The 14,172-nt window shown below is 36.4% G+C and overlaps 4 protein-coding genes and 1 long non-coding RNA gene across 5 annotated transcripts; all 5 read right to left on the bottom strand.

The window, feature by feature from the left end:
• Nucleotides 1-1,166: 1,166 nt before the first annotated feature.
• Nucleotides 1,167-2,357, bottom strand: LOC141608582 (F-box/kelch-repeat protein At3g23880-like). The gene has a single exon (XM_074427922.1). The coding sequence runs from the start codon at nt 2,355-2,357 to the stop codon at nt 1,167-1,169; it is 1,191 nt and encodes a 396-aa protein (XP_074284023.1).
• Nucleotides 2,358-3,356: 999 nt separating this feature from the next.
• LOC141609374 (uncharacterized) lies at nt 3,357-4,105 on the bottom strand. The gene is made up of 2 exons (XR_012527384.1): nt 3,708-4,105; nt 3,357-3,564 (listed from the first exon to the last, which is right to left on the bottom strand). It is a non-coding gene; the product is annotated as an uncharacterized LOC141609374 (long non-coding RNA).
• A 774-nt stretch (nt 4,106-4,879) lies between these two features.
• On the bottom strand, nt 4,880-5,758 carry LOC141608581 (F-box/kelch-repeat protein At3g23880-like). Its single transcript, XM_074427921.1, has one exon. It carries the CDS (start codon nt 5,756-5,758, stop codon nt 4,880-4,882), a length of 879 nt encoding a protein of 292 aa, XP_074284022.1.
• Nucleotides 5,759-6,791: 1,033 nt separating this feature from the next.
• On the bottom strand, nt 6,792-7,919 carry LOC141608580 (F-box/kelch-repeat protein At3g23880-like). The gene has a single exon (XM_074427920.1). It carries the CDS (start codon nt 7,917-7,919, stop codon nt 6,792-6,794), a length of 1,128 nt encoding a protein of 375 aa, XP_074284021.1.
• Nucleotides 7,920-11,563: 3,644 nt separating this feature from the next.
• Nucleotides 11,564-13,061, bottom strand: LOC141609373 (F-box protein CPR1-like). Its single transcript, XM_074428446.1, has one exon. It carries the CDS (start codon nt 12,969-12,971, stop codon nt 11,823-11,825), a length of 1,149 nt encoding a protein of 382 aa, XP_074284547.1. The 5' UTR covers nt 12,972-13,061; the 3' UTR covers nt 11,564-11,822.
• Nucleotides 13,062-14,172: the final 1,111 nt, after the last annotated feature.

The following is a 14,172-nucleotide window of genomic DNA, read 5'->3' as shown; positions in this document are numbered from 1 at the left end:
GGGATCGAACCCTTGACCTCATAGTTAAGAGATGAAGTGATCTTGGGTAACTCATCTGTAACATGAGAATTAATTGAAATCAGACTTGCACAATAACTAACAATCTCAAATTTGGGCCCTCTATCAAGGCTCATCAACGACGTATAATTCCAAGGCTGCGAAGTTATATCGAAAACTCCTAAATGTAGAGCATAATCATCATAATATTGTGTAAAGATCTTGTCACCTCCAACGCATTTATAATCGTTTATTTGGTAATTAAGCTTTTAAACATTGTTTGGTGATGAAATTAAGTTCCTTAACTGTCATTTGTATTGACCAATTCCTTAGAATAGATTACTATTGACATGAACGGAGAGAGTAACATGTCGATCTATACCAACGACCGGTTTCAAATATACAAAGGTGAAACTAGGCTTGGGAAATATCATGGGAAAAGGCGAAACTAGAATTGGGAAATATCTTGAAATGTTAAACCCCATATTAAACCTCAAAAGTGTTGTGTATTGCATATGTTTCGTACCCATGTAAACTGGCCCTAGTGTTGTAATCCAGCAACCCTCCTCGTCACTTAACGGCCCCGTCACAAAATACTTGTCCGCCTTAGTAAACCCGACGAATTGAGAGGACATGTCTAATCTGAGCTTCTTTGGTAGACAAATAGATTTAAGTATTGAGGGGCTTTCTAATATTTGCATTAACTTGTCACCTTTATAGTTGCACTTGATATCTGATCAAGTAATGAACTAAACTTTAAAAACGATAGAAAATATATATCTGAATTGATATCTGATCGAAAATCCAATGTGAGTGCCTTAAATAGTACACGAAATCCGATTCAATCTAAATCAAACATAATTTGACATAACAAGTCACTCCAAAGACTCGATGAGATTAGATTAGACAGTACGTCATTGAATTATAAATCTGTTTTTAAAAAGTACTCCGTATATAGGCAATTAAACAAGCCGGCAATGAGTTAATCATAGCACATACTCCATTCTCAAAGGCGAAACTAAGCTTGGAACACATTTTAGTCAGTCATTCATAGCGGATGCATACTATGTTTAGTCTGGTGATAAATCTTGGTTAAACAATCTTACAAGAGACCTCACGCAAGTAGATGATAAGATAAAACCTTAGTATAAAACCGAATGTAAACCCGGTCAAGGAGCTGGGAAATAATTATTGCATCTATCCTCCGATGGCTCCTCTATTTGAAATGGCATAACTAGGCTTGGAACATATCTTGCAATCTCGATGTACTCATTAAACCTTAAAATTATTCTGTATTGCATAGGTCTAGCACGCGTGTCAACTATCCCCAAAATTCTACTTGGGAAAATTATCGTTCCCTTGTAATTGAATGGCAAAGTCACAAAATACTTGTCAGTCTTCGTAAATCCGATTATTTGAGAGAATATTTCTAATGTCAACCCATTTGGTATACTTATAGATTTCACCACTGCAGGAGGTTCCAATATGTGTATTAACTTGTCGCCTTTGTTATACTTGCACTCGCCCAAACACCCTCCCATGACTCCTAAGAAGTCCGACATATTCGTCCGGTTGACCTTAATCATGTCAAACCTCTCAACCGCTAAATCAAAACTAACTAGTAAATCACCAACTTGGTTACTATGTGCACGCCAATATAGTTTTTCACTAACAAGCACTCCTTGTCCAAAAAGAAAATAAGGGTTATGACCTAAGTCAATATTTCTCCACCTATTTTCCCTCAAAGAGAAGATACAACCAATGGTAGTTTGTACGTTCCCTTGACGTATTGTCAAAATTCCAATAAATTTGTAGTCATCAACAGATGATGCATACCCAAATCCAGAAGTTATGAAATAGTTAGTGGCTTTATTAAAACGCTTTAAATAATACTCATCTGAAGCATACTTGTGAAGCTTAGGGGTAGCCGGATTCCATAAAATAAAGTAATTACGAGTAAGTGAGGTTAAGCAAACCAACCCATTGCAGGATCCTGTAAGTTGAAGACGATCATCGTTTTCAACCGAAAACCTCGGGTCGAGTTTAACCAAATTATCTTCAAGATTGCCAGAAAGTTGATCATCATCGTAAGAAAAAACGTAAAAATTCATAAGATCCATAATAAACAAGGTGTTAACAGGAGCTGAAGGGTGAGAAAAGGGGGATTTAATAAGGTGAGCATTGACAAAATTGGAAGAAGAAAGAGTAGAATACCATTGTTTCGAAATTGACTTAAATCGAAGAATCGATTTGACGGGCAATCTAGTAAGAATTTCTTGAAATATCAAATCGTCAAAGAGGCAACTTCGTTGCTCAATCACTTGTTCCTTCTTAGAAGTATGCGGGTGTATGTTTCCCATTTTCTCAGATTTAATTGTAAATTGTAAAGAATGACAGTGAAGTAAATTGTAGAATTAGGGTTTGTTCATGTGAATTGTGAAGTTAATTAATATATTCATTCTGTTAATTATCTAAACAAAGGATTGAGAGTAACTTGGTCACCACATATAATAAGATTATTATTAAGAGTATTACTATAAGTAGGTAAACTCATATTCACGTCACGTATGTAGGAGGTTTGAATGCGATCCCTCAAGGGTTTTGATCCCGCATTTCGAAGGATCAAATATTTTCTTCGCCAAACCCAGGGTGTTAACGAGCTGAGCCGAGCCCGAGATTAGCCTTGCAAACTCGAGCTTGAGCCGATATCGAGCTTATCCGAGCTTGAAATAAACGTGCTCGTTATCAAGTTCGCTATCTTCAATGCGAGCTCGAGTCCGATATTTTCAATAAGAAGGCTCGAAGATTATACGTAAAAATATTTGGCAAATCAGTGAGATATTCTGTATGTGTGATACAAATATATAATCATGATAGAATATTTTTAACATATGAGCAATATATTATCTAATCACACAAGTTCGAGCCGATCGAGAGCTTTTCGAGTCGAGCCAGTGTATGCTCGGCTTGACTCGTTAAGCTCTAGAGCCGATCCCGAGCCCGAGCCGATCTCGAGTTGTTCGTGAGCTGTCTCGTCTCATTATCGCCCTAGCCAAGTAATTGCACGTTTGAATAGTAGTCTAGACAAAATTACAAGCCGATATGGTAATAAGCAGTATGTAGGGTAATGATTAATGAATACACGCGTGAAAGCCCATAAATTCAGGTAAAGCTTAGAGAGGAACTAATGAAAGACGGTAAAAATGACACCTGAATATTTGGGTTCCAAAGCCTCTAAACTTCATTGGGAATAAACCACCGTTAACTCGTTAAGGAGCAAAATTTGAAGAAAAGGCGAAACTAAGCGAGGAACATATCTTACAATATTAACCACACTCTTCAAATCACAGACGAGGCGATTGAAAAATAATTCTCAAGTATATTTCGCAAAGACGATATGTTCCTCGTCTCTGAAATCACTCTTGTTCTCACCGGTTTTGACGGAAGACAAAATTGAAAGATTACCTACCAGAATTTTCATAAACTTATACCCATAAACCAAACCGAAATTAAGTCATAGCAAATCTGATGCGAAATAGGCCGAAATCCAAGCGGTCCACCTCGTACCTGAACAAGTAGTCATAACATTCAAATTAAAGTAACAAAAATACTACCATGTTTATGTTTCCTACTATGAGAAGCGTAATATAATTTGTCATCATTATTTATTGCTTCAAAATTGAAATTTGGTTGAACAGTGTTTAAATTACCATCCTCGTAGTCGTCTTCATATTTGTGCACTTTGCGGGTAGCTACGTTCCATACAAGGGAATATTTAGACCAAGGCGACACAGCTATATCAATAAACCCATTAAAGAATCCTAGTAGTTGAAGGTAACAATAATAATTGTTGTGAATGCCAAAGTCGACTTCAATTTGTACCAAATTATCTTCAGAATTACGAGTAATTATTTGATCATATTCATAAGAGAAAATGTAGTAATTCTTGCCAGATTTGATAAACAAGGTGTAAATCCCAGGAGCATAAGGGTGAGAATAGATGAATTTGATAAGGTAGGCATTCATAATAAATTCACGAGAAGAAAGAGTAGTGTACCATTGTCTCGAAACCGACTTAAATCTAAGAACGGATTTAATGGGTAATCTTGTAAGTATTTCTTAGTTATTAAATCATCAGAGAGGTACCTTTGGTTCTCCCCTCTTCACCTAAATCTGACTTGGCCTCGTCTACCTTTTCGACTAACATCATTTGGCACTTTGTCTCTCATTGTCTGGTAGAAGAATAGGGAAGGGCGGCACACGAATCGAGAGAGAAAGGGACGTATGTAGTGATATGAAATACGACTAGGGCTTGTTATTTATATACCCACTCCTATTCTAAGTAATTTTCTCTATTCCTTTTTCATCTATTCACAATATTTTCCCTCTTTCCTTACTTTGTAAAGTTTTATATTTTCCTTTTTTTATTCACATCACCCCACAACAATACCCACAATATCATACTTTATCTTATTTTAATCACGTCACCCTAAGCAATACTTATTTTAATTACCTCACCTCACAATCTCTTCCCTCTCTCCAATTACACCGAAAGGGAGGTGTTTGGCGACCTAGAGCCGTCATCCAGGGGTGGCCGCCCCCTAATGTTTGAAATTTTTAGTTCAAAATTTCGATTTTTTTTGAAGCCGCCTTATAATATTACTCATTCGCCTCGCTGGAAATTTTCGCCCCCGCTAACTTAAAATCCTGACTCCGCCACTGCATATGACAATAGTGTCTTCATGACCTCAAGGTGTGGAAATGTGTCGAGCGTCTCAGACGCAAAACATATGACAATGCTGTCCCTGCCAACAACCTCCAATATATTGTATTAAGCAAAGCCAAAGAGATGACGCAAAACATAAATAAATAAAATAAAAGGTCAAATGATAGAATCCTTATACTTAAACGTTCTTATAAGACAGAGATTTAGGTGAAATAAGACTTGCACTGTTGCACAATAACTAACAACCTCAGTTACCCCCCTTCCTCCAAGTTTCATCAATGGTGTGAGATTCAAAGGATGTAAACTTACATCAATAACCCCTAAACGATGTCTTGAATATTGTGTAAAGATCTTGTCACTTCGGGTGAATCCAATTAAAATTCCCGCATAGGGCATCAACCCAACCACATCCTTAGGCACAATGATTTGTTCAACCACCTCCGGGCTTTTCAGAATAGTAAAAATATGATCATTACCTCTACGACATGGACCATACGTAGATACGCACCCATTTACGACAAATAACATGTTACTGAACGTAACATATGACAATGGTGTGCTGATCATGACCTCGAGGTGTGGTGGGAATGTATCGAGCTTCTCAGACTCTAAATTGAAGGAACAAATTGCCTCGGGCAACCTCCAATATAATGTCCCATTGATGAAGAGTCCTGATGTACGTATCAACATTGGATAGCTCAAATTAGAGATATCATAAGCATCGTTGTTGATTACTCTCCATGTGTCTAACCTAATCGAGTAGACGTGAACTGTCAAAGAATGACTAGACATATTCATACATAACCGAACAATCTTGTAGTCATCACCAGTAGAAACATACCCAAATCCCCAATAGACCAAACATTTTGGTCCGAAAGAGTTGGAGATTTCAGTTTCCAAGTATTTACGAAATTCACGGGTTATTGGATTCCATATAATGGACAAACGACCAGAATGTGATCCTAAACAAACCAACCCATTACAAGTGCCCACCAAATCCATATTCTCATCACCTACATCAAAGTCAACCTCCATGTTGACCAAGTCAATTTCGACATTTTTGTAAGACATAATTTGGAATTTGTTGCCATTTCGAATGAGCAAGGATTGTATGGGTAAAAGGTTTGGAAATTTCAAGTGTGCGAAAGTGAAATGCGAAGAAGAGAGAGTAGAATACCAGAGTTTGGAAACGGACTTGAATCGAATAATGGATTTGATAGACAATTTTGTTAATATCATTTCTCTTAATTTTATTTGTTGTATTGGATCTTTCTCATCCTTGTTTTGACCTTCCCTCTCTGCTTTTCTTTTTGTTGGTTACATGTTGATTGTCAAGCAATCAAGCATATATTGATTTTTCGTAATAAAAATAGCACAAGTTCGATACTTATAAGTTAAAACATCATTTTGTAAACAAATGCAACCCTATTAGATTTTACTGAAATTATTATACAAGGAGTTTATTACATATTAGTTCGATGTTTAATCGAGGGATCCAGATCCAATCTACGGTAGCTCCAAAGACCAATGATCCGGTCTGATGATTCCTACCAACCAAGGACAAAAGCCTGAACTGAAGCATAGGGAAAAGCACAAAGACATAAGTAGAGCAAAACATTCCAAGCAAAAACACATTCACGATTCATGTGCACAACCATCTGACAATAAACGTACTCCCTCCATTCCGGTCAATTGTTGTCCTTTGATTTTGGCACAAAGATCAAGGAAAAAGAAATGGGTCAATTACTAATTGACAAGTGGAACAAATTGAGTGTGAATGATCAAATTATTCATCAAGTTCATTCTTAAAATAGAAAAGACAACAACTCACTCAACACCCCCAATATGAAAAAGAACAACAAATGACCGAGACAGAGGAAGTATTTTATTAGTCTGAATGATAAATTATGGTTAATCGGCCTTACTTGAGACCTAGTGCAAGTCAATGTAGAAGATGGAATTAAATCTAAGCAACTGCTCGAAGAAGCACAACACGTCAAGTTTTATAAAACAGCAAACAATGTCTTTAGAATAGGCCAACTAGCAAGGCAATAGTGTAGTGCATCTATTATGTCCTCAACAGCTCCACAATAGGAAAAGGTGAAACTAGGCTTGGAACATATCTTGCAATAGTAACCGTCTCATTGAACGTCAAAAGCCTTGTATATTGCACAGGTTTTGTACTTGCGTCAAAAATCCCAAGCGTTTTACTTCGGATATGCCCTACCTCATCTTCGGATGATCCTGTCCCAAAAAACTTGCCAGTTCTCGTAAACCCGATCATATGAGAGGACATGCCAAATATCAACTCCTTTGGAAGACTAATAGATTTCACTAGTGCATGAGATTCAAATATATGCATTACCATGTCATCTTCTCTAAAAGAGTTGCACTTGCTCAAACATCCTCCCATGACTCCTAGGTGGAAGCCCCCGCCTTTAATTAGCTCAACCGTCTCAACCCTAAAATCAAAGCTAAGAGTAACCGGACCAGCTTGGGAACAATGAGCAACACAATATAATTTTTCATTTACAATCACTGGTCGTCCAATCTGAAAGATAACATTATGATCAAAATCAATTTTTCTCCACTTATTTTCCCTAAGAGAGAAGATATAAACACCACTATTACATTGTTCAATTCTAAAATCTTGAACAATATGAACATATTTATAGTCATCAACAGACGAAGAATACCCAAATCCACTAATAACACTACCGGAAAGATTTAAACACCCATCAGACTCATATTTGTGCATTTTGCGGGTAGCCGGGTTCCATATAATGAAGTATTTCATAGAAATTGCTGTTAAGCAAACCAATCCATTGCAGCACCCTGTAAGTACAAGACGTTTGTTTTCAACCCATAACTCGGAGTCCAGTTTAACCAAATTATCTTCAAAATTACCAGAAATTGGATCGTCCGTGTAAGAAAGGTAAGAATTCTTACCAGATTTGATAAACAAGGTGTTAACAGGAGCGGAAGGGTGGAAAAAGGGTGATTTGTTAAGGTGGGCATTGGCGAAATCGGAAGAAGAAAGAGTAGTATACCATTGTTTAGAAACTGACTTAAATCTAAGAACGGATTTGATGGGTAATCTTGTAAGAATTTCTTCAATAATCAAATCATCAGAGAGGTAGGTTTGTTGCTCAACAACTTGTTTCTTCTCAGCATTAGTTGGATGTTTGTCTCCCATATTTTCCGGTCTTCAACTGTAAATGGTAAAGGGAAGCAATGAAGTAAAAAGAGAAGGGAGGTATTGCTTGAGGTTGTGCTAGGGTTTATTTATATAATATAAATTTTAATTGGGTTTTCTAACCTATGGATAAGAAAACAAAAAAAAGGAAAGAAATAAATGTATTTATGGTAAAGAAAAGTAAAAGTAATAGGATATTACAATTTTCCATAAAAATATAAATTAATTCTTTTCTTGTTTTTTGTGTTCTTATCCTATGCCTAGTGGGCATAGATTAAAGGCGAAACCAGGCTTGGGAAATACCTTGAAATGTTAAACCCCATATTAAACCTCAAAAGTGTTGTGTATTTCATGTTTCGTACCCATGTCAACTAGCCCTAGTGTTGTAAAATACTTGTCCGCCTTAGTAAACCCGACGAATTGAGAGGACGTGTCTAATCTGAGCTTCTTTGGTAGACAAATATATTTAAATATTGAGGGGGATTTCATAAGGTGGGCATTGGCAAAATCGGAAGAAGAAAGAGTAGAATACCATTGTTTCGATACCGACTTAAATTGAAGAACAGATTTAATGGGTAATCTTGTAAGTATTTCATGAATTATTAGATCATCAAAGTGGTAGCTTTGTTGTGGATTGACATGATTCTTCATAATCTTTGCCATTGACGAACTAAGATGTAACAAGAATGATTAAAAAACACAAAATTGAAGATTTCCCCCAAAATAATCAATCAATCTATCTGAATAAAGCATGAAACCCTAAAATCAATCAGATGCAAGCAAACCTGGAATGAGCAGCAGGCTCCCTCTTGAATGTGTGTCCGGCCACTCGGGTGGTTCAATTGGATCGGGCTTTAGATCGGATTAAATTAGTAGATTGGTATTATTCAGCTTGACTTTAGTTTCTTATTCTTGTTCGATTCCAATCGGTTTGTGCTATTTTGGGTTCATTACGAAACGAGTCTGATTAATCTCAAACTGGTACATTTAGTATTGTCATTCAAGATTTGTTCACCGATGTGAAACAGCCTTAAACAAGCTAAACCAAAGCCTACGATTTTGCTTGACTCTTCCTTTCGGCCTCTCCTGAAACAATGAACAAACTGAGGGCTCGGCTTGGCACCGAGCGTACTCACTCCGACGCTCAAGTCAGTTAACTTAAAAGGGATTAAGTTGTGTGTAACTTGGCAAAGTATATTGTAGAGAGATAAGGGAGTTAATACCAGATTAGAGTATTGTGAGATGATTAGGTTATATTTCGGATCCTCGTTGAGAGAAGTGGAGTATTTATAGACTTTCACCTTTTGTCACGTAGTGGCCAAGTGGCTAGCAGGTGGAAAGACCGTTCTACCCTCGGCCGATGGACCCATGGCAGGCCGGCCGGGGGGTCTTGGATATGAGTACGCGGATATGTATCCCGGCTGGCTAGTTGACCGGTAGGGACCCAGTGACAGCCGGACAGTCGCCGCATCGGCTAGTCATGCGATATGTCGAATTCTTTGTGGATGTCTTTGACCTTGGTCAATATGTTGACTCGGTCAGCGGGTGCAGAATATGCCCCATCAATCATGATAGAATATCATATGAGCAATATATTATCTAATCACACAAGTTTGAGCCGATCGAGAGCTTTTCAAGTCGAGCCAATGTATGCTCGGCTTGACTCGTTAAGCTCTAGAGCCGATCCCGAGCCCGAGTCGAGCTCGCACGAGCCGAGCTTTGACCGAACCGATCTCGAGTTGTTCGTGAGCTGTCTCGTCTCATTATCACCTTAGCCAAGTAATTGCACGTTTGAAGAGTAGTCTAGACAAAATTACAAGCCGATCTGGTAATAAGCACTATGTAGGGTAATGATTAATGAATACATGCGTGAAAGCCCATAAATTCAGGTAATGCTTAGAGAGGAACTAATGAAAGACGGTAAAATTACAGAACAACACTTATTTAAAGAGGTAGAGATAATTACTAATTACATTCAAATTAAACTAACAAAAAAACTACCATGTTTCCTACTATGAGAAGCCCAATATAATTTTTCATCAATATTTATTGCTTCAAAATTGAAAAGTGGTCTTATAGGGTTTAAATTACCGTCCCCGTCTCCATATTTGTGCACTTTGCGGGTAGCTATGTTCCATTCAAGTAAATATTTACACGAAGGCGCCACGGCTATATGAAACGACCCATTGAAGAATCCTACTAGTTGAAGGCAACAATAATCATTGTTGTCAACGCCAAAGTCGGCTTCAATTTTTACCAAATTATCTTCAGAATTACGAGTAATTTGATCATATTCATAAGAGAAAAGATAGTAATTCTTGCCAGATTTGATAAACAATGTGTAAATCCCAGGAGCATAGGGGTGAGAATAGATGAATTTGATAAGGTAGGCATTGATAAATTCACGAGAAGAAAGCGTAGAGTACCATTGTCTCGAAACCGACTTAAATCTAATAATAGATTTAATGGGTAATCTTGTAAATATTTCAGTTATTAAATCATCAGAGAGGTACCTTTGGTTCTCCCCTCTTCGCCTAAATCTGACTTGGCCTCGTTTACCTTTTCGACGAACATTATTTGGCACTTTGTCTCTCATTGTCTCGTAGAAGAATAGGGAAGGGCGGCACACGAATCGGGATAGAAAGGGACGTATGTAGTGATATGAAGTACGACTAGGGCTTGTTATTTATATACTCACTTTTATTTTAAATAACTTTCCCTTTTTTTTCATCTATTCACAATATTTCCCCTCTTTCCTTATTTAGTAAAGTTTTACATTTTCCTTTTTTTAATCACATCACCTCCACAACAATACCCCACAATATCATACTTTATCCTATTTTAATCACCTTACCCTACAGTCAATCAATCATCAATCAATCAATCAATCAATATTAGTTTCAGAAATCAAGGAACTTCAATGTAATTAAAGAAAATTATACAAATTAAATATAACATATAGTTTTAAATCGATAGTACCGTGTGATGGACATGATCTCAATGTAAATATTATATAGTTTTAGTTAAAAATATAATATAAAGAAGATGCATTGATGAAGAATATTTATGGAAACTACATTAAATTAAAGTAATTAAATTTAGAAAACACAATAATATATTGATTTTCCTTAAAATTAACATGCCCACTTATGGAATTAATTAGTATCATCATAGAATTATAAATTAAACTAAATGTAATAAAAGTAATAGTAGTAGCAACGAGATTAATAAAATTAACGGTATTAATGTAGAAGTAGTGATAGTTACAATAATGACAGTAGGAGTAGTGAATGTAACCGTGAATATGGTGAAAGTAATAGCGGTAACAATGGGAAAAAGTATGAACAATTAAATAATCAATCGACTCACGAAAATATTTTATTTAGGGATATTCTCTCGTGTACCCCTCGACTTTTTTATTTTCTATGATATACCCCTCTTTTCATGAAAAAAAACTTTGATCGTCAATAACTCTTGGCTACAAATTCAGAATACGATAATTTTTTTTTCCAAATTGACCGTCTTAAAGTGGTCTTCAGTTTGAAAAAAAAAAATCACCGATGTCTCAACTCGTACTTTGGAATTATGGTCGGTTAAAGTTTATTCGTTAAAAAATGTTTGACCAACCATAACTACCGGCTACGAGTTCAAAAAGCGGTGTTTTTTTTTTCAAATTCAAGGTCTTGACGAGATAATTGGTTTGAAAAAAAAATTACCGTTTTCTGAACTCGTAAGAGAGAATTATTGTCGGTCAAAGTTTTTTTGTGAAAAACTAGGGGTACACCTTAGAAAACGAAAAAGTTCAGGGGTACACGACAGAATATTCCTTTTATTTATTTAAATACAAGCCGGATAAAATTAATGGGAATAATGAATTTAACAAAAAAAATAGAAACGGTGAAACTAGGCTGTCGAGAGCTCCTCCTCAAATGGAAACGGTGAAACTAGGCTTGGAACATATCTCGCAATCTCAATCATCTCATTGAACTTCAAAAGTGTTGTGTATTGCATAGGTTTAGTACCTGTGTCAACTACCCCCAGCATTCTAGGCTCAAAATCCCTTGTCACAAAAAACTTGCCAGCCCTCGTAAACCCAATCATTTGAGAGGCCATGCCTAATCTCAACCCCTTTGGAAAACCAATCGATTTCATAATCACCCCAGGAGATTCATATATGTGCATTAACTTGTCATCTTTACTTGGGCTATCAGAGTCGCACTTGCTCAAACATCCTCCCATAACTCCCAAGTTATCCCTGCGCTCCAACTTAACTACGTCAAACCTCTCAACCACCAAATCGAAACTAAGAATTATTATAGAATTAGTTGGGGGAATAAAAGCAGGCCAATATAACCTTTCATTCGTAAGCATTGCGTTTTGTGTAACAAGGAAATCATGACCACAATCAAAATCAAATCTTGTCCACTTATTTTCCCTCAAAGAGAAGATATGACCAATACAATTAGTATCATCAGTTCCCAAACTCCGTTTCAAAAGTCGAACAAATTTATAGTCATCAACAGAGGATGCATACCAAAATCCACAAATTACGTGACGGATCGTAGTTTCAGCATCAATACGCTTAACATAGAAATCTGGTTCATATTTGTGCATTTTACGAGTAGCTGGGTTCCATAGAAAGAAGTATTTACCGGAAGATGGGGTTAAGCAAACTAACCCATTGCAGGATCCGGTGAGTTCAAGATCAAATTTCTCGAACCCACGGTCTACGTCTAGCTTAACCAAATTATCTTCAAAATTACCAGAAATTTGATCATCATCATAAGAGAAAAGGTAGTAATTCGTACCAGATTTGATAAACAAGGTGTTAACAGGAGCGGAAGGGTAAGCCAACGGGGATTTGATAAGGTGGGCATTAGCGAACTCGGAAGAAGAAAGAGTAGAATACCATTGTTTGGAAACCGACTTAAATCGAAGAATTGATTTAATGGGTAATCTTGTAAGAATTTCTTGAATAATGAGATCATCAAAGTGGTAGATTTGTTGCTCAATGACTTGTTTCTTCTCAGAATTTGAGTCTTTGTCGCCCATTTTCTACGATTTTCAACTGTAAATTGAGAAATGAAGAGACGGTGAAGTGGAGAAAGAAGGTAGTGAATAGTGATTGAGTTAGCACTAGGGTTTGTTCCTCCGAAGTTGAAAAAATTGGGATTATTTTTCCCTCCTTAGTCACGTATAGATTAGGGCTGGTCGAAAGTGCGGGTCGACCCGGCCCGTCCACGAGTCACTTTTGACTCGGCTCATCCCGACCCGTCTCCCAACCCGCCCCGACCCGCCCTATATCCAGGCCAGTTATGGGTTCCCAAATCTCAAGCCCGGCCCGTCCCAACCCGGACCCACCTTATACCCTCCTCACGGGTCACCTTTAACTCGGCTCGGACCCGGCTAACCCGCACCATTGACCAGCCCTAGTATAGATCCATGTGTGTTACACGGTTTTCTAGATTGTGTTTTATATAGAAGTAAATATTTAAATAGTTTGTATTTCACTGTACTTATATCCACGGTACTTCATTACACTTCAAATTGAAACGTTAAAATCAACATTGTTAATATACAATATTAAGATGTAGAAAAGAGAAAATTGAAATACTTTAATCCGAATAAGGTCGACAATTTAAATGAAAGTATGTTAGTAAAAAATTTGGTCTATATAAACTAATATACTTTGTTCATCATAGACATTATTGACGTGTAACTTTAAGAGGCTAGAAAAGAGAAATTTTCCGAATATGATTAAATGAAAGTATTTTTGCAAACTTGTTTATAGAAAATAATATTATATCTTTACCTTTACTAAAGGCGAAAAACTTATAATAATTTATAAATTTAAAATACAACTAAATTAGATACGAAATATGAGAAGATAACAATATATTTAAGATAGATTGTATATGAGAAAGTAGTTAAAAAAATATAAAAATATATATATAATTGATAATACTAATATTATATTTTAAAGAATATACGGCGAGTACATTATTGTAGCCTAACAAAATATTATATTTTGACTTATATGTGGGGGAAAATTTTAGCCTAACACAACATCAAATAATAATAAAATGTGGAGTAATATTTAAGATATTATGTAGGTAGTATAAGCATGTGTAATAAGAGGTTTGCATTTTTAAGGAATTATTAATGTTGCGTCTAATTTATGAAAAGTTTTATTTGGGTGGAAAAATTTGAGCATGACTTATTCTTTTAGTTAATAGGAGACTAGTGTTGGCAA

The sequence above is a fragment of the Silene latifolia genome, chromosome 10 (assembly GCF_048544455.1).
Source record: "Silene latifolia isolate original U9 population chromosome 10, ASM4854445v1, whole genome shotgun sequence".
Classification (NCBI taxonomy): Eukaryota; Viridiplantae; Streptophyta; class Magnoliopsida; order Caryophyllales; family Caryophyllaceae; genus Silene; species Silene latifolia.
This window is presented reverse-complemented; position numbering and strand designations above follow the sequence as displayed.

Excerpts from the sequence above, each read along its gene's own strand:
- LOC141608582 (XM_074427922.1), bottom strand. The coding sequence starts at position 2,357 with ATGGGAAACATACACCCGCATACTTCTAAGAAGGAACAAGTGATTGAG.
- LOC141608581 (XM_074427921.1), bottom strand. The coding sequence starts at position 5,758 with ATGGAGGTTGACTTTGATGTAGGTGATGAGAATATGGATTTGGTGGGC.
- LOC141608580 (XM_074427920.1), bottom strand. The coding sequence starts at position 7,919 with ATGGGAGACAAACATCCAACTAATGCTGAGAAGAAACAAGTTGTTGAG.
- LOC141609373 (XM_074428446.1), bottom strand. The coding sequence starts at position 12,971 with ATGGGCGACAAAGACTCAAATTCTGAGAAGAAACAAGTCATTGAGCAA.